Source organism: Bos javanicus, chromosome 8, assembly GCF_032452875.1.
Source record: "Bos javanicus breed banteng chromosome 8, ARS-OSU_banteng_1.0, whole genome shotgun sequence".
Classification (NCBI taxonomy): Eukaryota; Metazoa; Chordata; class Mammalia; order Artiodactyla; family Bovidae; genus Bos; species Bos javanicus.
The window spans coordinates 17,791,099-17,813,628 of record NC_083875.1 but is presented as its reverse complement, the minus strand read 5'-3'; the positions used below and the strand labels follow the sequence as shown (position 1 = coordinate 17,813,628).

The 22,530-nt window shown below is 38.1% G+C and overlaps 1 protein-coding gene across 2 annotated transcripts in view; it reads left to right on the top strand.

The window, feature by feature from the left end:
* IFT74 (intraflagellar transport 74) overlaps window positions 1–22,530 on the top strand; it is a 123,118-nt gene that overhangs the window by 61,608 nt on the left and 38,980 nt on the right. For both annotated transcript variants that reach the window (XM_061425113.1, XM_061425112.1), the window contains exons 14-16: window positions 9,466–9,519; window positions 11,146–11,243; window positions 11,725–11,851. In XM_061425113.1, coding sequence (XP_061281097.1) covers window positions 9,466–9,519; window positions 11,146–11,243; window positions 11,725–11,851 — 279 coding nt within the window. The remainder of the gene's footprint in view (window positions 1–9,465; window positions 9,520–11,145; window positions 11,244–11,724; window positions 11,852–22,530) is intronic.

Genomic DNA, 22,530 nt, shown 5'->3' with positions numbered 1-22,530 from the left:
TTCCACGGCCCAGGTTAGAAGCTTTTATTCTCTGATTTTGTCAGATAAAATAGAATTTATGAAGACAGAATAGTTTTGTTTTAGAGCACAGGTTCTACAACCAGAATGCCAGGATTCAAATCTGGGCTGTTCTGTTTTACTGGCTGATCTTAGCCATGCTACTTGACCTTTCTGTACCTTTGTTTCTTCGTCTTTAAAGGGAGATAATAATAGTACCTACCTTCCTCTTAGGGTTACTGTGAGGATTAAATGAACAGTTGTGTGAGTGTGTATGTGTATGACTCAGAATAGCATGCAGTTTTAAAATTGTGCATAAATGTTAGTTATTGGTTGTTAGTATTAATGCTATTAATTTATAAACTGAAACTTGAATAACTGTCATGGAGATTTTCTGAAAACATATTTGGAAAGAATTTTCCCCTTAGTATTTTCTCTGGAACATACAGGATAACATCTTCAGCTTACCATCTGGTATCTGAGATTTCAAATGACATCTTTATGCTGCTATTCTTTAGTTTCTCAATAAACATTCAGTGGAGAATGAGTCATTTCTTGGTGTTCAATTTGGAGACTGGTTAAACTATTCATTAGTATAGTGGTGTTATCTTCAGACCAGGCACATTAGCATCATCTGAAACTTGTTAGAAATGAAACTTCTTGGATTCTACCCCAAACCTACTGAAGATGAAACCTTGAGAATACAGTTTAGCAGTTTGTTTCAACAAACCCTCCTGATGATTCTGATGCATGCTAAGGTTTGATAACCACTGCTTTAGGAAATAATTAAGAACTTAACATTGTATTTAGTATACATGCCAAGGATTACTCATTAGACCATATGATTTTGTTGACATTACTCTGTTGAAGAAACTTTTTTAAATGGTACTTTCTCTTTTCTTTAGAAAAGGTGAGACTTTAGGCAATAATTTAACTTTTACATATTTAGAGGATTTTTATTGTATATATTTTAAATGCCTCTAGTAGATAGAATTACCAGACTTGTCTGCATAGCTGTAAAGAAACTTTCTTGGCAAAATTTAAAACATTTTGTAGAGAATGTATGATTGATAAATTGGGTGAAGCTTGAAAGTGAAAGAAGAGAGTGAAAAAGTTGGCTTAAAGTTCAGTACTCAGAAAACTAAGATCATGGCATCCAGTCCCATCACTTGATGGCAAATAGATGGAGAAACAGTGGAAACAGTGACAGACTTTATTTTTTGGGGGCTCCAAAATCACTGCAGATGGTGACTGCATCCATGAAATTAAAAAAGACGCTTACTCCTTGGAAGGAAAGTTATGACCAACCCAGACAGCATGTTAAAAAGCAGAGACGTTACTTTGTCAACAAAGGTCTGTCTAGACAAGGCTATGGTTTTTTCCAGTAGTCATGTATGGATGTGAGAGTTGGACTATAAAAAAAAGCTGAGTACTGAAGAATTGATGCTTTTGAACTGTGGTGTTGGAGAAGACTCTTGAGAGTCCCTTGGACTGCAAGGAGATCCAGCCAGTCCATCCTAAAGGAAATCAGTCCTGCCTGAATGTTCATTGGAAAGACAGATGCTGAACCTGAAACTCAGTACTTTGGCCACCTGATGTGAAAAGCTGACTCATTTGAAAAGACCCTAATGCTGGGAAAGATGGAAGGTGGGAGTAGAAGGGACGAAAGAGGATGAGATGGTTGGATGGCATCACTGAGTCAATGGACATGAGTTTGAGTAAACTCCGGGAGTTGGTGATGGAGAGGGAGGACTGGCGTGCTGCAGTCCATGGGGTCGCAAAGAGTTGACACGACTGAGTGACTGAACTGAACTGAACTGAAGCCAAAAGTTAGTTGAGAACATTAAACTTATATGTACTCATTTTAACCTACCAGTTTAGTAGTATTTGATATATTAGTTTCTTACTACTATAGTGATACACAAAAAGGTAAGAGATGATATAAAAAGTTGAAATTTAATAGGACTACAAAACTAATTAAAATTGAAGTAGGAGTTGGGGAGAAGGAAGTGCTATAGCTTACTAAAATATGAGAAAATGTTAAAGGGGATTTAGATAACAGCTCAATGTGAATTCATGTGATATAGCCTCCAGAACAGCTGGAATCCTAATCCTTTTGCATTAACAAAAGATGAATATGTAGACTATGAGAAGTGATAGTCTGTTTGGAATCCTGTTTTTGGCATCATACTTTAAAAGGAATAAAGGATTGGAATTCACTAAGAGTACAATGAACAGATGTTAAGGGGGCTGAAACCATGCCAAATAAGGAACACTTGATGGTACTGAATATCAATAGTACTGGGAGGTTTACCTTGCCTCAGAAGGATCCCAAGTGCTAGAAAGGAAAAAGTCCTTCCAGCAAAAGTCCTTCGGGGTTAATTTTTGCCCCTCGGCATTAATTTTATTTGCTCTCTGCTGCTTTTTCTCCTCTAAAATCAGTAAGTCTGCTGACTTGGGGGCCTTGTGGCCAGGGAGTCACTAGCACGTACCTTGTACACTGGAGAGAAGATTGGGGTAGCTGCGTATTCTGGAAAATGGTGATCAGATCACATCAAATACTCAGAGTTTGAAAGTAGCTGTGAAATAACCCTCATTTTATGAGCGTGTCCTTTCCATCTCCTTGGTCTCTTCATTAGACCCTTTTGCTGGCCTGCTTTTTTTACACCTCCAGTGTGACAGCCAATTAGCTTCCCTCGTCTATGATCTTGTTGTCTTCTATAATAAGAAACCTAAGGGCAGATACCTTTTTCCTGAGGTAAAACAAGCCCTGTGTTTTACCCTACTTTAGGATGTCTATACATTGCCTCTCATGGAACGCTCAGATATTAATCCACCAACTGAGAAATTACAAAATAGAGGAGTTCACTAGGGATCTGATCTCTTTTCTTTTTAGCCGCAATGATATGGGGGAGGAGGTTTTCTGAAACTTGGGAATCTGCTAAGATATAGGGGTCTGTCTTACCTAATGCAGCTGACTAGCTGTATAGCTGGAGACATTGACCAGATATATCTTTCAGCTCCATGTTTTGGTAACTTGGAGCATGGGATTGAGTGGAGTAGCAGATAGGAATCTCCCAGGTTCCTGACTTGCATGATTATGATGGTGAAGGGCTTTCAAACATAGTAGCGAATACAGAGGGGTACAGACTTTGAGGGAGAAGACTGATGCATTTAACTATGGAATGGCTCAGGAGTAAAGAATCTGCCTGCCAATGCAGGAGCCACAGGAGACGTGGGTTCAGTCCCTGAGTTGGAAAGGTCCCCTGGAGAAGGGCATCACACTCCAGTACTCTTGCTTGGAGAATCCCATGGACAGAGGAGCCTGGCGGGCTACAGTCCATAGCGTCGCAAAGAGTTGGACGTGACTGAAGTGACTAGCATGCATGCATACATGCTGTGTGTTAGGATGTCCTAAAACGTATCCACAAAAATATATCTAATAAATAATTGGATAAAACAATCTGAAAATTAGGAAAAAGACAAAGAGTTCTTCAACCACAAGAATGAGTGGGATTTCCATAGATATAATGTAGCATTCAGTTCAGTTCAGTTGCTCAGTCATGTCCAACTCTTTGCAACCCCATGGACTGCCCCATGCCAGGCCTCCCTGTCTAACACCAACTCCTGGGGTTTACCCAAACTCATGTCCATTGAGTCAGTGATGCCATCCACCCATCTCATCCTCTGTTATCCCCTTCTCTACTTGCACTCAATCTTTCCCAGCATCAGGGTCTTTTCAAATGAGTCAGCTCTTCACATCAGGTGGCCAAAGTATTGGAGTTTCAGCTTTAGTATCAATGTTTCCAATGAATATCAGGACTAATCTCCTTTAGGATGGACTGGTTGGATTTCCTTGCAGTCCAAAGGACTCTCAAGAGTCTTCTCCAACATCACAATTCAAAAGCATCAATTCTTTGGCTCTCAGCTTTCATTATAGTCCAACTCTCACATCCATACATGACTACTGGAAAAACCATAGCCTTGACCAAATGGACCTTTGTTGGCAAAGTAATGTCTCTGCTTTTTAATATGCTGTCTAGGTTGGTCGTAACTTTTCTTCCAAGGAGCAAGTGTCTTTTAATTTCATGGCTGCAGTCACCATCTGCAGTGATTTTGGAGCCCCCAAAAATAAAGTCTGTCACTGTTTCCACTGTTTCTCTGTCTATTTGCCATGAAGTGATGGGGCCAGATGCCATGATGTTAGTTTTCTGAATGTTGAGTTTTAAGCCAACTTTTTCACTCTCCTCTTTCACTTTCATCAAGAGGCTCTTTAGTTCTTCTTCACTTTCTGCCATAAGGGTGGTGTCATCTGCATATCTGAGGTTATTGATACTTCTCCCGGCAGTCTTGATTCCAGCTTGTGCTTCTTCCAGTCCAACATTTCTCATGATGTACTCTGCATATAAGTTAAATAAGCAGAGTGACAATATACAGCTTTGACGTACTCCTTTCCCGATTTGGAACCAGTCTGTTGTTCCATGTCTAGTTCTAACTGTTGCTTTTTGACCTGCATACAGATTTTTCAGGAGGCAGGTCAGGTGGTCTGGTATTCCCATCTCTTTCAGAATTTTCCACAGTTTGTTGTAAACCACATAGTCAAAGGCTTAGACATTGCCAATAAAGCAGAAATAGATGTTTTTCTGGAACTTTTGCTTTTTCAACGATCCAACGGATGATGGCCATTTGATCTCTGGTTCCTCTGCCTTTTCTAAAACAAGCTTGAACATCTGGAAGTTCACAGTTCATGTACTGTTGAAGCCTGCTTTGGAGAATTTTGAGTATTTGCTGGCGTGTGAAATTAGGGCAGCTGTGGTACTTTGAGTGTTCTTTGGCATTGCCTTTCTTTGGAATTGGAATGAAAACTGACCTTTTCCAGTCCTGTGGCCATTCTGAGATTTCCAAATTTGCTGGCATACTGAGTGCAGCACTTTCACAGCATCATCTTTTAGGATTTGAAACAGCTCAACTGGAATTCCATCACCTCCACTAGCTTTGTTCTTAGTGATGCTTCCTAAGACCCACTTGACTTGGCATTCCAGGATGTCTGGCTCTAGATGAGTGATCACACCATCATGATTATCTGGGTCGTGAAGATCTTTTCTGTATAGTTCTTAATTCTTGCCACCTCTTCTTAATATCTTCTGCTTATGTTAGGTCCATACCATTTCTGTCCTTTATTGTGCCCATCTTTGCACAATATGTTCCTTTGGTATCTAATTTTCTTGAGATCTCTAGTCTTTCCCATTCTATTGTTTTCCTCTATTTCTTTGCAATGATCACTGAAGAAGGCTTTCTTATCTCTCCTTGAGATTCTTTGGAAGTCTGCATTCAAATGGGTTTATCTTTCCTTTTCTCCTATGTCTGTCACTTTGCTTCTTAAGCGAAAGGCAAAGGAGAAAAGGAAAGAATGTAACATTAGAAGTCAACTAAGAGAATAATCTGGAATTTAAATGAAGAAAGGGAAATCTGTGACGAGAAGACAGAGAAGGAAAGATCTGAAAGTCAGAAAAACCAGAAAAGCCGCCTCTGCAAGCAGCAAAACACATGAGGAGGAAAGAATTGGAAGAAGGAAGGATGTATCAGTAGTATCGAATATTGCAGAGTGAAATAACTCAAAACTGCCCCTTGGATTTGATAATTAAGGAATCATGATCTTTCTGTGAACAACGTCACTGAAATGGCAGGAGGGTAAGCCTGATTATGTGTCTTGAGGTCTAATAGCAAGATGAGTCGCTCAGTCGTGTCCGACTCTTTGTGACCCCTTGGACTGTAGCCTATCAGGCTCCTCCGTCCATGGGATTTTCCAGACAAGAGTGCTGGAGTGGATTGCCATTTCCTTCTCCAGGGGATCTTACCAACCCAGGAATTGAACCCGGGTCTCCCGCATCGCGGGCAGATGCTTTACCTCTGAGCCACCAGGGAAGCCTGATGAGAAACAAACAAGCAAGATAAGAAACTGAAAACATCCTGTGTAGAAAATTCTCTTAAGTTTAGAAGAGGACAGATAAAATGGTTATTAAATTCCTGTAAAGCCTACGATACAGGCCTTCTTTTTTAATCCCTTAATGCCTGACAGTCTCCCAAGAGGACTTCTGACACAGCCACACAAGGACTAAGAGTTTCTTAGAAACCTAGGCCATGACCGATTTAGCAAATACTAACTTTTCTGCTACTTCACACATGTTATTTAACATTTGCGTGCATATCAGCTTCCTATGAGGATATTCCAGATCATGTATGCTATAAGAAGTTCATATTCTCTGTTTGTTTTTCATCCAAAAAACTAATGCTACAAATAACTGAATGGTAACATCATTATAAGACTAATCTTAATGCATCTACAATGTATTTTTTTAAAAATTTAATCATACACAAACTTTATTATTACAAGTTAAAAAAAAGATCCCTCCTGTTCCCCTTATCAAACTAATCATGCTGCATCAGTATGCTGAGACCATTGTTGTTCATCTGAACTGAGTAGTAGTTCACTAATGTTAATGCATTCAAAACCTTAGTCAGATTGAACCAAATGTTTCCCGTTGGTTCTGAGTATTCCCTGACTGGGAATTCATGACCTTTGGGTATTTACTATCCTTATTCAGTTGCTTTCAGCTTTTTACTATGAGTACTATTGTGGGCTTCTCTGCTAGCTAAGATGCCAAAGAATCTGCCTGCAATACAGGACACCTGGTTCAATCCCTGGGTCAGGAAGATCCCCTGGAGAAGGGAAAACTACCTATCTACTCTAGTATTCTTGCCTGGAGAATTCATGGGCAGAGAAGCCTGGCAGGCTACAGTCCATGGGGTCACAAAGATTCAGACACGAGCAAGTGAGTAGCGCACGCACACGCGCGCACGCACACACACACACACACACACTGTTGTGGGGGCCTTGGCAAGTTTGTTTTTTTTTTTTTTTCTGTGTAAGGGCTATCCTTAATGAATTTGGAAAAACTGTTTTCAGACCTGAAAGCAGAAAAGCTGTCTGCCGACTTGGGTCTCTGACTTTGCCATCACCTTTATAGATGGGCAGCTCACTTCCTACCCAAGCAAGTATACAAGTGGAAATTTATCAGTGCCATGTAATTAGGGGCTCTACTCTATCTACTTCACTCCCTAGCGTTATTGCTCTTTTAGTTGGCACCTGGCAAAACGGTATACTTAATAGGAGGCTACATAGAACACAGGCTGACCAGTCGGTTTTTAGCCTCTAGTCTTTAACTGTTGATTCCCCCATTCTCTTCGAATCCTTCTTCTGAAAGTCGTTCTAAATGTCAGCTTCTTACCAGGAGCCCCCTTAGAAATCTCTTATTCTCTCCATCTTTGCTGGGCATCATCTTAGTAAAATTCCTTAGCTTTTCCAGAATGCTGAGAACCAAATGACTTTAATGAAGAAACTGAAGATTGGAGCAAGCACAAATCTATTCTATTTTCTCTACCTGGGATCCTGGGAGCACAGGACTGCAGCCATCTTACTAGTTGAGGAAAATGGCCCTGGGCCTCCAAATCTCAATTTTTGTTATACTAAAAATCCTGTTTTTCTAAAATAATCATGATCTAGTTTTACTAATGATCCCTTCATGCAGCTATAAAGTGTCAAATTTTGTCCTTGTGTTTGGGTCTTGGATTTTTGCCCTTTTAATCATGTGTTTCACATATATTAAATACAACTTGTCTAGAATTACTTCAAGCAACTTCTTCCTCGACTTACTTTTTTCTTTCTTTAAGTAACTAATACGACAATGTCCTCAGTTGCCCAAGACAGAAACCTGGGAGTGATACTTGAGTTCTCCATCTCCAACCCTCACCACAATCAATTCACTCTAGCTCTTAAATGTCTCAAAAAAAAAAAAAAAAAATCTCTACCTTATATCCTAATTGCCACTGGTCAGTCTTCATATGTCAACTGGGTCATTGTGACAACCTCCTAACTGGTCTTACTGTCTCCAATCTTTTATTCTCCTGATCAGAAATATTTTTCAGAAATGCAAATTGATAATTTTATTCCTCTTCTTAAAATTCTTCAATAGTCTTACCATTGTCCTTAGGAGAAAATCCAAACGTTTATAACATATTCCATGTAAGGTCTCTCATAACCTACCTCATCTTTTTTTTTTTTAATGGGAGTATAATTGCTTTACAATTTGTATTAGTTTCTCCTGTACAACAGTGTGAATCAGCTGTAAGTATACAAATATCCCCTCCCTCTTGAGCCTCCCTCTCAACCTCCCCCATGCCACCCCTCTTGGTCATCATAGAGCACCGAGCTGAGCTCTCCCCATACTATGCAGCAGTTTCCCAATGGATATCTGTTTTACACATGGTGGTATATATATGTCAATGCTACTCTCTTAATTCATCCCACCCTCTCCTATCTCATTTTTGTACCACTTTTTCTCTTCATATTCTCTTTCAGTTCTTTGTGCTACCATATTCATCCTCACTTTCAAATTTCAGTACTTATAATGCTTTGATTTTGAACTTCTTCTATAATTTGACCCAGTAACTGCTATTCATCCTTTCTTTATAATGCACACATGTTAAATATTACTTCTTTAGAGAAAAATTTCCTGAATCCCCAAACTAGATTGTCTTTGCTGTGTACTGCTGTAATATCCTTTACTTTCATCTAATAGCACTTCAGTTCAGTTCAGTTCAGTTGCTCAGTTGTGTCCGACTCTTCGCAGCCCCATGAACCGCAGCCAGGCCTCCTTGTCCATCACCAACTCCCGGAGTTTACCCAAACTCATGTCCATCGAGTCAGTGATTCCATCCAGCCATCTCATCCTCTGTCATCCCCTTCTCCTCCTGTCCCCAATCCCTCCCAGCATCAGAGTCTTTTCCAGTGAGTCAACTTTTCGCATGAGGTGGCCAAAGTACTGGAGTTTCAGCTTTAGCATCATTCCTTCCAAAGAAATCCCAGGGCTGATCTCCTATAGAATGGACTGGTTGGATCTCCTTGCAGTCCAAGGGACTCTCCAGAGTCTTCTCCAACACCACAGTTCAAAAGTATCAATTCTTCGGCACTCAGCCTTCTTCACAGTCCAACTCTCACATCCATAAATTGTTAAATCCTTAGACTTTAAGTTCTGTGAGGACACTAACCCTGCTATTTTGTTTGCTGTTGTGAGCTATTCAGAGATGAGATGAACTTCTGTGGGAGTGTATATTTCCCATCACCAGTGTGTTCATGTGTAGGTTGAAATTGGAACTAAAATAGAGAACCTTTGGAGACCTTTTCAGTTCTTTCCACTAAGGAGATTGTTTTTTACCAAGTTGTCAAGCATATAAATATATAACTTTTAAAATAAAATCAATTTAAATGAATCTCACCTAATTGAACATTAATATTAAACTCTGAATATGTAATGACTAATAGCATATAGAGAACCTAAGAGATATTTCTAATTTTGAGTACTGTAACTGGAGTTTTTAATTAATGTTATTTTCTTTTATTGCTTGTAGGTGAAATGAATCAGAAGTACAAGGAGCTAAAAAAGAGGGAGGAAAATATGGACAGTAAGTGATAATCTTAGAGATGTGAAAATATATTCTCAGATAGTTGTTCATTTATACTAAATCAGAGATCTCACTTTGGGAAGATACAGTGACTAATAATAAGTGCAGAAGTGTGGACATTCAAAGCATTTGACTTGAAGTATTACTAAATATCTAACGTAGTTTAGGGATGGGTAGAGAATTAGAGAAAGATTTTGTACATGTGTATACGTGTGTACAATTGTATGTTAGGGATACAAAAGCTAGTATTTACGTTTATAGTCTGTATAGAGAGTCTATAGACCACTCGTTGATTGAACATTGGATGTTCTCTTTTACATGCTTTACCCTTAATATCTTTCACCTTTTTAACGCTTTTCATAATACCTAACTCGTTATATATTAGCCCTCATCTCTGATTTTGTTTCTTGGTTCTGTCACTAACTGAAACTTCTGTTGTGGCTTCTCATTCACTTTTTTTTTTTTAATCTGAATTTTAACTTTGTAAATAGATGGTGACTTTAAGTTATGTTGTACATTCAAAAGTTTATAAAAATTTACTATATTAATGATTACTAGTCTCTTTTAAATTATCATTTTTCTAGAATTTGACATTTTTGTAAGTCTGATGTCAGTTGTTACCTTCATAGAAGCATGTTATAAATCAGTAACGGCCAACTCTGGTTTAGCAATATCCCAAGACTACTTTCGGAGAAGGCAGTGGCACCCCACTCCAGTACTCTTGCCTGGAAAATCCCATGGATGGAGGAGGCTGGTAGGCTGCAGTCCATGGGGTCGCAAAGAGTCGGACACAACTGAGCGACTTCACTTTCACTTCTCACTTTCATGCATTGGAGAAGGAAATGGCAACCCACTCAAGTGTTCTTGCCTGGAGAATCCCAGGGATGGGGGAGCCTGGTGGGCTGCCATCTATGGGGTTGCACAGAATCGGACACGACTGAAGTGACTTAGCAGCAGCAGCAGCAGTAGCAGCAAGACTACTTTAAAAATTTCAACAAGTACCAAAAACTACCTCAAAATTAATTTGTTGTTTCATGCAAATAGTAAAATTATTTTAAGTTAATTTTTGGAAGATCCATAGAAATATTTTAAGAATGTTAATAAGAGCAAATTATATACTAATTTTATATTAGAGAAGAAAAAGAATGATGTCTTAGAATATTTATTTATAATCTGAATAAATCACTAAACTTATTCAATTGAGACTATTTTGACATTACAAGGAAAATGCTCAATTTTCAGGTAAAAAAGGTATAGTAGTATTTTCAGAAGTAAAGTTAGTGGCCAATTACACATGTTAATAATTGTAGCTGTATCAATGAGATACTAGTGTAAAACCATAGGAATTTTTCTCATCTCCATCTTATCAGCTGTTGCTTCTGAGCCTGCATTTATAAATATTTAGTGTATTTGTATTAAGATCATAATAGTTAAACTTTAAAAGATTGAAAGTATGTAGAAATGTTCTTATTGAGTAATTTAATTACCCTTGGGTTAAAAAATTAAAGTGATAGTTAAAAATTTGCTTTGAACTTCTAAAAAGTATTCCTCAGACCTACAAATCAGAGCTTATATAGTGTTTAGTTATACCAACAGTAGCCTTTCATCATATTTTTCAATCGACAGCTTTTATTGAGACTTTTGAGGACACTAAGAACCAGGAACTGGAAAGGAAGGCACAGATAGAAGCCAGCATTGTTTCGCTTTTGGAGCACAGCAGTCGAGTAAGTGCCATGTGCCAGTCTTACTGTCCTCATTATTTTTACTGTGGTTACCTTAAAAATACAGCTCAAAAACCGCAAATGTTCACTATTACATAAGAGCACAGGATACCTAATGAATATCTTGATTCCTCAAAAAATGTTTATTGAGCAGCTACTATTGTGTGGTACCATAGGAGAAAAAATACCTGATCTCTTTTCAATATTCTAAGTGTTTTTAAAATCCAATTAGTTCCTATAATAGCATTGTTGAATCTTTCTACAGTGAAATAAAGCAAATATAAAAGAAACAATTCTGAATTTTAATTTAACCTCTCCTTACTGAGAAATCTGACTTTGAATATCATGTTTTCTTTTATAAAATATATATATGTAATGAATGATATATTTCAAAACATCCAGTCCTTTAGCAGCATTTTTAAGAGTTTTATTGGAAAGTTAAATTAATGGAATTTTTTCCACTTTTATGTCTCTGCAAATACAGAATATAAATCGTATGAAACAGATATCCTCTATCACCAATCAAGAGCTGAAAATGATGCAGGATGATCTCAATTTTAAATCTACTGAAATGCAGAAATCACAGAGTACGGCTAGGAATCTGACTTCAGGTGAGAAAACTGTAGATTTTAATGTCCTTTTTTTCTGTAACAAATTGGAACTTTAAAAATCTGTTATTCTCCTTAATTTTTTTTAAAGACTGTGGATATAATTTATGATTGCCTATTGCTGCAGTCATTCATAGGCTCAGAATTTTGTGTGACTTTCATATCCACTTCATAGTAATTCATTGGCATATTCTCATTCATTTAACATTTATTGAATATTTGCTCTGTGCCTTTGCTATAATTTGGGTATACAGAAATTTTTAGGACTTGAAATGGCTCAGCTGGAATTCCTTCACCTCTACTAGCTTTGTTTGACTTCACACTCCAGGATGTCTGGCTCTAGGTGAGGGATAAGACCATCATGCTTATCTAGGTGAGCAAATTTGGAAAACTCAGCAGTGGCCTCAGGACTGGAAAAGGTCACTTTTCATTCCAATCCCAAAGAAGGGCAATGCCAAAAATATGTTCAAACTACTGCACAATTGCATTAATTCCCATGCCAGCAAGGTAATGCTTAAAATCCTTCAAGCTAGGCTTCAATAGTATGTGAACCGAGAACTTCCAGATGTTCAAGCTGGATTTAGAAAAGGCAGAGGAAGCAGAGATCAAATTGCCAACATCCGTTGGTTCAAATGCAGGAGACCCCAATTTGATTCCTGTCTCAGGAAGATCCCTGAAGAAGGAATAGGCTACCCACTCCATATGCATGGCCTTTTCTGGTCGCTCAGACGGTATAGCATCCACCTGCAATGTAGGAGACCTGGGTTCAATCTCTGGGTTGGGAAGATCCCCTAGAGGAGGGCATGGCAATCCATTCCAGTATTCTTGCCTGGAGAAGCCCCATGGACAGAGGAGCCTGGTGAGCTATGGTCCATGGAGTCACAAAGAGTCAGACACAACTGAATGACTAAGCACAGCACAACACAGAAAAACCAGGAGAATTCCAGAAAAACATCTACTTCAGCTTTATTGACTATGCTAAAGCCTTTGACTGTGTGGATCACAACAAAGTATGAAATATTCTAAAAGAAATGGGAATACCAGACTACCTTACCTGCCTCCTGAGAAACCTGTCTGTAGGTCAAGAAGCAATAGTTAGAACTGGACATGGAGCAGCAGACTGGTTCTAAATTGGGAAGGAAGTACGTCAAGGCTGTATATTGTCACACTGCTTATTTAACAGTTATGCAGAGTATATCATGCAAAATGCCAGGCTGGATGAAGCACAAGCTGGAATCAAGATTGCCGGGAGAAATATCAATAATCTCAGATAGGCAGATGACACCACTCTAATGACAGAAAGCTAAGGGGAACTAAAGAACCTCTTGTTGAAAGTAAAAGAGGAGAGGGAAAAAGCTGGCTTAACACTCAACATTCAAAAAATGAAGATCATGGCATCTGGTCCCATCACTTCATGTCAAATAGATGGGGAAACAATGAAAACAGTGATAGACTTTATTTTCTTGGGCTCTAAAATCACTGTGGATGGCAACTGCAATCAGGAGATTAAAAGACACGTGCTCCTTGGAAGAAAAGCTGTTGACTAACCCAGACAGAGTGTTAAAAAGCAGAGACTACTTTGCCAACTAAGGTCCATCTAGTCAAAGCTATCGCTTTTCCAGTAGTCATGTATGGATGTGAGAGCTGGACAGTAAAAAAGGCAGAGTGCCAAAGAATCAATGCCTTTGAACTGTAGTGCTGGAGAAGACTCTTATGAGTCCCTTGGACAACAAGGAGATCAAATCAGTCAATCCTGAAGGAAATCAACCCTCAGTATTCACTGGAAGGACTGATGTTGAAGCTGAAGCTACAATTCTTTGGCCACCTGATGCGAAGACCCAACTTATTGGCAAATATCCTGATGCTGGGGTCGAAAGCAGGAGGAAAAGGGGATGACAGAGGATGAGATGGTTGGATGGTATCACCAACTCAATGGACATGAGTTTGAGCAAATTCCGGGAAGTAGTGAAGGACAGGGAAGTCTGGAATGCTGCAGTCCATGGGGTTGCAAAGAGTCAGACCCAACTGAGCAACTGAACAACAACAATTTTTTTTTTAATCCAGTCTATTTCTTCAAGAAATTTTTCAATCTGGTAGAATGAGAAATAATTGAAATATAATGAAACAGTACTATGATATAAGCATAAAGAGCAGTGGAGGTACACAGGGCTCATATCCCCCTGGTCTTGGGTAATTAGGAGAGGTCCTGCAGGTGGCACTATTTTAATTATAATTAGTTTCAGTTATTATGACTACCATGAGATTAGAGCAGCACTGTCTGAAAGAAATGTAATGCTAGCCACAAATATAATTTAAATTTCCTAGTAGCCACATTAAAAAAGTAAAAAAGAGGTGACTTTTAATAATATATTTTGTTTAACCCAGTGTAAAAAGCACATAAAATTTACCATCCTGTCTGTAAGTATACAGTATAGTAAATATCTGTACATTGTTATGTGACAGATATCTAGAACATATTCATCTTGCAAAAGTGGTATTTATACGCATTGAACAGCAGCTCCCCATTTTCTCCTCCTCCTGTGCCCCAGCTAACCATAGTCTACTTTCTGTTTGACTGTGTTACAAGTGGTAACATGCATATTTGACTTTGTGTTACTGGTTTAGTTCATTTGTCATGGTTCTCAGAGTTCATCTGTGTTGTGACATGTGGCAGGATTTCCTTTTTTTGAAGGCTGAAAAATATTCTGTGCTGTCGTAACTACCACATTTTCATTATTCATTCATTTGTTGACATTTAGGTTGTTTCTACCTGAAGGCTATTGTGAATCATACTTCAATGAACATGAGTATACAAATATCTCTTCACAATCGTCTTTCAGCTGTTTTGGATGTATACAACTATGAATATTTTTACACCTTTATTTTCTTTTTTTCATAAGCTGAAGTATTTTATGTTTAATTATTTCATCTAAGAAACTTCTATGTTGTGTTTTAGGCCATAGTTTAAAATTTTTCATTATCTAAGGTCAGTATTAATTCAACAAGTTTTTGCCTCCTTTAAGCTATCTTTATATAAGAAACATACATTTTTTAAAGAGTAAATATCAGAACTAGCAAATGAGTTCAGTAATTATAACTTTGTGTTCCTTTCATATTTTTATATTTTGTATTTACGTTTCTTTTAAAAGCCTAGTTAATAAAAAAAATGAGAACTAGTTTCAGTGGAGATAAAAATCCAGTTTATTACTGATAAGGATTTTACTGAAAATTTCCCTTTTAAAGCTTGAATTATCTGACCCCTACAATTTATTTCATTTTCTGTGCTCACTTTTTTTAAAAAACTTTTTATTTTGTATTGGGGTATAGCCAGTTAACAATGTTGTGATAGTTTCAGGTGAACAGAGAAGGAACTCAGCCATACAGATACGTGTATCCATTCTCCCCAAACTCCCCTCCCATCCAGGAGGGAGCAGAGTTCCATGTACTATACAGTAGGTCCTTGTTGGTTATCCATTCTAAATATTAATATAGCAGTATTGTACTCAGATGTTTTCAAGTGCTATTTTAACCCGTGCATATACATTGTTTTTTTTATTGTTCCTTAACGTCATCCCCAATAAGAAACTTCTATCTGGAGATCACCATAAGAGGTTTAGAATATTATGATTCAGCTTTCAGAGATAATGAATTTTACATCCCCTTTTTGTGAACTGCCTTCCTTTGGCCCTTGAAGTTATAATTGGAACTCACCTAATTTTCTTGGTGTACTCTATGTTTCTTAATGGGGCAAATCACTCCCAAGGGGGAAAATTACTTCTTGGGAGGAAGGTAAAAAAAAATTTTAGACACTAATTATAATGGTTTGTGGCCCTCCAAAGGGTCATTGTACATAAACAGATATACATCTGTAATATAAAAACTTCATGGGAGGTGACTAGGAAAACAGTAGTCTACAAACGGCTCCTTTGGGGGACAACAATGAAAAAAAAAAGATAAAGAAGCACTGATAAACTGCATGAGTGAAGAGGCAAGGAACCTGTCAGCAATAGTTTTTATTTATATTTTTGGAAAGGAAACGCCAGAGAATAAACAAATGCTCTGATGGCAGAATATTTCAGGAACATTTCCCCAGGTCAAAGTGGCTCCTTCTGAGATTTTGCTACTATGTACACACTGCTTGGTAAACTTTTCAACTTCATAGCATATCAGAAGGAACTAGTCTGCATCCTCTTCCTGTCTCTTCTCTTGGAGAAGGTTTTAGCTTTTCATGGGGACCTGCTGTTAAAGGAAGATAAACTTTATACCAACCAACCATTTTCTCCCTTTCTCTAGGAAAAGCAGTATATGTAGTTTTTAAGTGTATTTCCCTAATATATCTTTAAATTAAACTTGTAGTTAGATTTATATAGCTTTTTACTGAACAGTCAAAATATACAAACTAAGTACATTTCCTATTTGGAACATTGGAACACCATAAGCCTCAGTGACTTTGATTCAGTGCTTTGATTCTCATCTTAACTATTTCCAACCCTAGTAGAAATGTTAATCCAACAAAACGAAAGCCCTCTCAACAACACTTAAGTCCATGTGTATCTTATAAAATAACAAATGTCAATATTATTGAGCCTTTAGATTCTTTAAAGGGACAGAGGAAATGTTCACATTTAATTATACCAACTTAGGACAAATGTGGTTGATAACAACCTTCTTTCTTAAATCAATGTCTTCTGAAGCCTTTTTTTTTTTTTTTTTACTGTTTGATATTTAATATCCTGTGTGATTTTGTCGTAATAATAAGCTATGAGTCACTCAATTCTTGAACATATTTTTATTATGATGTCACCTTCCAGGTATATTTTAATCTTTCTGATTTTTTAGGTAGTAGAGAAAGGTTTAATAGCAGCTTTGTATTTAATTTTTTATTAGGGAATCTGGATCAGATCAGATCAGATCAGTCGCTCAATCGTGTCTGACTCTTTGCGACCCCATGAATCGCAGCACGCCAGGCCTCCCTGTCCATCACCAACTCCCGGAGTTCACTCAGACTCACGTCCGTTGAGTCAGTGATGCCATCCAGCCATCTCATCCTCTGTCGTCCCCTTCTCCTCCTGCCCCCAATCCCTCCCAGTATCAGAGTCTTTTCCAATGAGTCAGCTCTTCGCATGAGGTGGCCAAAGTACTGGACTTTCAGCTTCAGCATCATTCCTTCCAAAGAAATCCCAGGGCTGATCTCCTTCAGAATGGACTGGTTGGATCTCCTTGCAGTCCAAGGGACTCCCAAGAGTCTTCTCCAACACCACAGTTCAAAAGCATCAATTCTTCGGTGCTCAGCCTTCTTCACAGTCCAACTCTCACATCCATACATGACCACAGGAAAAACCATAGCCTTGACTAGACGGATGTTTGTTGGCAAAGTAATGTCTCTGAATCTGTATAGATAATAATAATTAATTCCAAGTAAATTTTGATAAATCTTACATGAAAAAACCAACTTACTTACCCATTGCCTGCCCTGTATAAGAGAGACATCCTGGTAAGAAGTGCCAGAAATCTGTGTATAAATGCCAACCAGATACTTACCTGGCTGCTGAAATGTATATGCATAGAGTAGACTTCATGTTACCTAAGGGAAAAGCAGAATTTGAAAGAACTGAATGCAGAGATTTCCAATGCTATGTACTCCAAAGGAGAAAAGTTTAGAGTTTTATTAATTTTGGCAAAGTTAATTGTTCATTTATAATATAAATCAACACTCTTCAAAGGAACAGAATATGGAGTCTCTAACATCATTTAAAATGTCCATTATACCATAAAAATTTAATAATGTAAAGAAAGAAGAAAATATAAGTCAAGAGAAAAATTAGTCACTATATACTGAACCTGAGATAATCCAGATATTAAAATGAAAAGGACTTTAAGACTTATAAGCATATTTAAGGGCCTGAGGGAAATAAAATCATAATAAATGAACAGGTAGAGAATCCCACAAAGAAATGAAAATAACAAAAAAAGAACCAACTGAAAATTCTAGAGTTGAAAATACAACTAAAATGAAAAAAATCACTGATCGTAACAGAAGATAGAAGACAATTGGGAAAAAGAATCAGTGAACTTTTTGAAAAGATAAATAAATAGAAATTAACTAACCTGAAGAAGAAAAAAAAAAGAGTAGAGCCTTCATGATCTGTGGGACAATTTCAAGCAGTCTAACTTACATGTAATTGGAGTCCCAAAAAGAAAAGAGGGACAGAGGATGGGAGAGAAAAGATAGTTGGAAAATGGCTGAAATTTTTCTGAATTTGATGAAAAAAATTGTACAGACCTAGGTCAAGAAGCAACAGTTAGAACTGGACATGGAACAACAGACTGGTTCCAAATAGGAAAAGGAGTACATCAAGGCTGTATATTGTCACCCTGCTTATTTAACTTATATGCAGAGTACATCATGTGAAATGCTGGACTGGATGAGGCACAAGCTGAAATCAAGATTGCCGGGAGAGGTATCAATAACCTCAGATATGCAGATGACACCACCCTTATGGCAGAAAGTGAAGAAGAACTAAAGAGCCTCTTGATGAAAGTGACAGCGGAGAGTGAAAAAGTTGGCTTAAAACTCAACATTCAGAAAACTAAGATCATGGCATCTGGTCCCATCACTTCATGGCAAATAGATGGGGAAACAGTGGAAACAGTGGATGACTTTATTTTGGGGGGCTCCAAAATCACCGCAGATGGTTTTTGCAGCCATGAAATTAAAAGACACTTACTCCTTGGAAGGAAATTTATGACCAACCGAGACAGCAAATTAAAAAGCAGAGACATTACTTTGTCAACAAAGGTCCATCTAGTCAAAGTATGGTTTTTCCAGTAGTCATGTATGGATGTGAGAGTTGGACTGTGAAGAAAGCTGAGCATGGAAGAATTGATGCTTTTGAACTGTGGTGTTGGAGAAGACTCTTGAGAGTCCCTTGGACCGCAAGGAGATCCAACCAGTCAATGCTAAAGGAGAATAGTCCTGGGTGTTCATTGGAAGGACTGATGTTAAAGCTGAAAATCCAATACTTTGGCCACCTAATGCAAAGAGCTGACTCATTTGAAAAGACCCTGATGCTGGGAAAGATTGAGGGCAGGAGGAGAAGGGGACAACAGAGGATGAGATGGTTGGATGGCATCACTGACTCAATGGACATGAGTTTGGGTAAACTCCGGGAGTTGGTGATAGACAGGGAGGCCTGGTGTGCTGTGCTTCATGGGGCTGCAAAGAGTTGGACATGACTGACCAACTGAACTGAACTGAAGAAGCCCTTCAAACCCCAAACAGGTTAATATAAAAACTGCTCACCTAAGCACATCATCATGACTGCTGAAATGCAACAATAAACAGTAAACAATAAAAGGAGCCAGAGAAAAATAATATGTATATACAGGGAATGATACATCCCAGTCATTATGAGTTTTGTATTTTACTCTGAAATATGTTACTTTTAATATAAAAATCTTCTGTCCCTAAATATTATTTTAGCAAGATGTTGTGTTCGGCTTTTGATATTCTGAAATAATCCCAAGGAAAGGCAGTGCCAAAGAATGTTCAAACTACTGCACAATTGCATTCATTTCACATGCTAGCAAAGTAATGCTCAAAATCGTACAAGCTAGGCTTCAACAGTGCATGAACCAAGAATTACCAGATGTACAAGCTGGATTTAGAAAAGGCAGAGGAGCCAGAGATCAAATTGCTAATATCTGTTGAGTCATAGAAAAAGCAAGAGAATTATAGAAAAACATCTACTTCTACTTCATTCCCTATGCTAAAGCCTTTGTGTGGATCACAACAAACTGGAAAATTCTTCAAGAAATGGGAATACCAGACCACCTTGCCTACTTCCTGAGAAACTATGCAGGTCAAGAGGCAGTATTTAGAACTAGACATGGAACAACTGACTGATTCCAAATTGGGAAAGGAGTATGTCAAGACTGTATATTGTCATCCTGCTTATTTAACTTCTGTGCGGAGTACATCATGTGAAATGCCGGGCTGGATGAAGGACAAACTGGAATCAAGATTGCCGGGAGAAATATCAGTAACATCAAATATGCAGATGACACCACCCTTATGCAGAAAGTGAAGAGGAACTAAAGAGCCTCTTGATGAAGGTGAAAGAGGGGAGGGGAAAAGCTGGCTTAAAACTCAACATTCTAGAAACAAAGATCATGCCATTCAGTCTCATCACTTCATGTCAGATAGATGGGGAAACAATGGAAACAGTGACAGAATCACTGCAGATGGTGACTCTAGCCATGAAATTAAACTTGCTCCTTGGAAGAAAAGCTATGACAAACCTATACTATAGTGTATTAAAAAGCAGAGACATTACTGACAAAGGTCCATCTAGTCAAAGCTATGGTTTTTCCAGTAGTCATGTATGAATGTAAGAGTTGGATCATAAAGAAGGTTGAGTGCCGAAGGATTGATGCTTTTGAGTTGTGGTGTTGGAGAAGACTCTTAAGAGTCCCTTGGCCTGCAAGGAGATGAAACCAGTAAAGGAAATCAGTCCTGAATATTCATTGGAATCACTGATGCTGAAGGTGAAGCTCCAATTCTTTGGCCACTTGATGTGAAGAGCTGACTCAATGGAAAAGACCCTGATGCTGGGAAAGATTGAAGGCAGGAGAAGGGGACAACAGAGGACAAGATGGTTGGATGGCATCATTGACTCAATGGACATGAGTTTGGGTAAACTCCGGGAGTTGGTGATGGACAGGGAAGTCTGGCATACTATCAGTCCACGGGGCTGCAAAGAGTCGGACATGACTGAGCAACTGAACAACAACAGCTCTGAAATACCACTATATTTTTGGGTGGAGGGTATTCATATTCCTACTTGAAAACAGAGGAAAGGTGAACATAAACTATTCTATGAAACTGTATCACTGTATGCCTCTACAAATAAGTGACTACAGTATGTAGCAGATTATTCCCATGCCAGTCTCTGGCAATACAGGAGAGAGGAAACTGGCTAAGGGAGGTTTGAATTCAGATTTCTTCATCTTGATATACAGGACATACATTTCAGTTCCATTTTAGTATCTGTTTTTGACTTAGCTGAAATAAAATTTCCAGAACAATGTATGATGCCTGGGGAAAGAAGCCTGAAGTAGCAAATTGGTCAGGTATTACTGTTCTTCTTTCCTTAGCTCACTGTAGCTCATAGAGGCGTTTTGGGTCATAAAGTCATATTTGTTATCTTAAAAATGAATATTTCATAAAGATGATGATATCACTCAGCACCAAAGCTTGACTGGTTGTTGACCTTGGGCAGTTACCTTTCTAAGCTTCTTGTTGTTATTCAGTAGCTAACTCATGTCTGACTCTGCATCCCAATGGACTGTAGCATGCCAGGCTCCCCTGTCCTCCAATATCTCCAGGAATTTGCTCAAATTCATGTCCATTGATGGTGATGCTGTCTAATCATCTCATCCTCTACCTCCCCTTTCTCCTTTTACCTTCAGTAGTTTCCTTATATAGTAACATTTACCCCTTCCACCCTATCTCAGGGCTGTTATGAAAAGTAAATCAGATATAAAGCAAGGTACGTTCCAGGTTCTCAGTAATATTGGTTTCCTTCTTTTCCCTTTAAAAAAGAGACTTTTAAAGCCAGCGTCACAAAGTTAAGTCTCTGAAATAGAGAAAGTAGGTATTATTAATATTTAATCCTACCAGAATAGAATTTTTTAGAATACTATTTTCTGGTTATAAATGTAATTCATAGTCATTATAGAGGATTTAGGAGAGATATAAGCAAGCATAAATAAAAATTAAAAATATAACCCTACTATCAGAAGTTTATTACTATTAAAATTTTGGTATTCTTTTAGTCTTTTTTCTGTATTTTATCACATCTTGGGGGAAAAAAACGTTTCCCAAGTATTCTCTGCCCAGCTATTCCTCTCTTTCAAAGGTTTCACAGCCAAATTTCTTAAAATCATCTCACTCTTGGTTCCATTTCTTTCTATAAAAAAAATCTATTCTCAGGAGGTATATACCTAGGTTCTGCTGTTCAGTAAATGCAACACATATTTTGCTATCTTAAAAAAAAAATCTCTGATATTCTGCACTACAGTCCACTCCTTTATTCTTGAAATGTTTTTTCCCCATTACTTCTGATTTTTCTTTTATTTCTTTGGTCACTTCTTATTCTATATGGATCCTTCATGTTAATTTAGTCTTTAAAAATTTGGTATTTTTGTAAGTGCAGTCATGAATCCTTTTCTCTTGATGATTTCAACCACTCCTATAGCTTCAGGTGCCATGTCTGTGCTGATGGTTTTAGAAACTGTATCTTCTGACCTCACATTTTTCTCTGGGCTTTCAACCCATATTTCTCTATATGGGCATATTTACTTATCTTTACTTGGATGTTTTTGAGGTTTCTCAAACTGAACAAATCCTAAATCGCTTTCAATGTATCATCTCTCCCTCCTACAGACAAAAATTTTATCTCTTTCTGCCTACCCTCCCATACACTCATTTATTCAATTTGGAAGTGGGATTCTGCACTGACTTCTTTCACTCAACCACTGTATTTGGTCGATTGCCTGTTTGTTAATCCCAAATCCCTCATGTTTCTTAGTCCCTCCAGATCTCTCCTGCTTTGTTTCCACAAGTATTTTTATCTGGCAGGAGACCCCTGGGTCCTGGGTCGGGAAGATCCTCTGGAGAA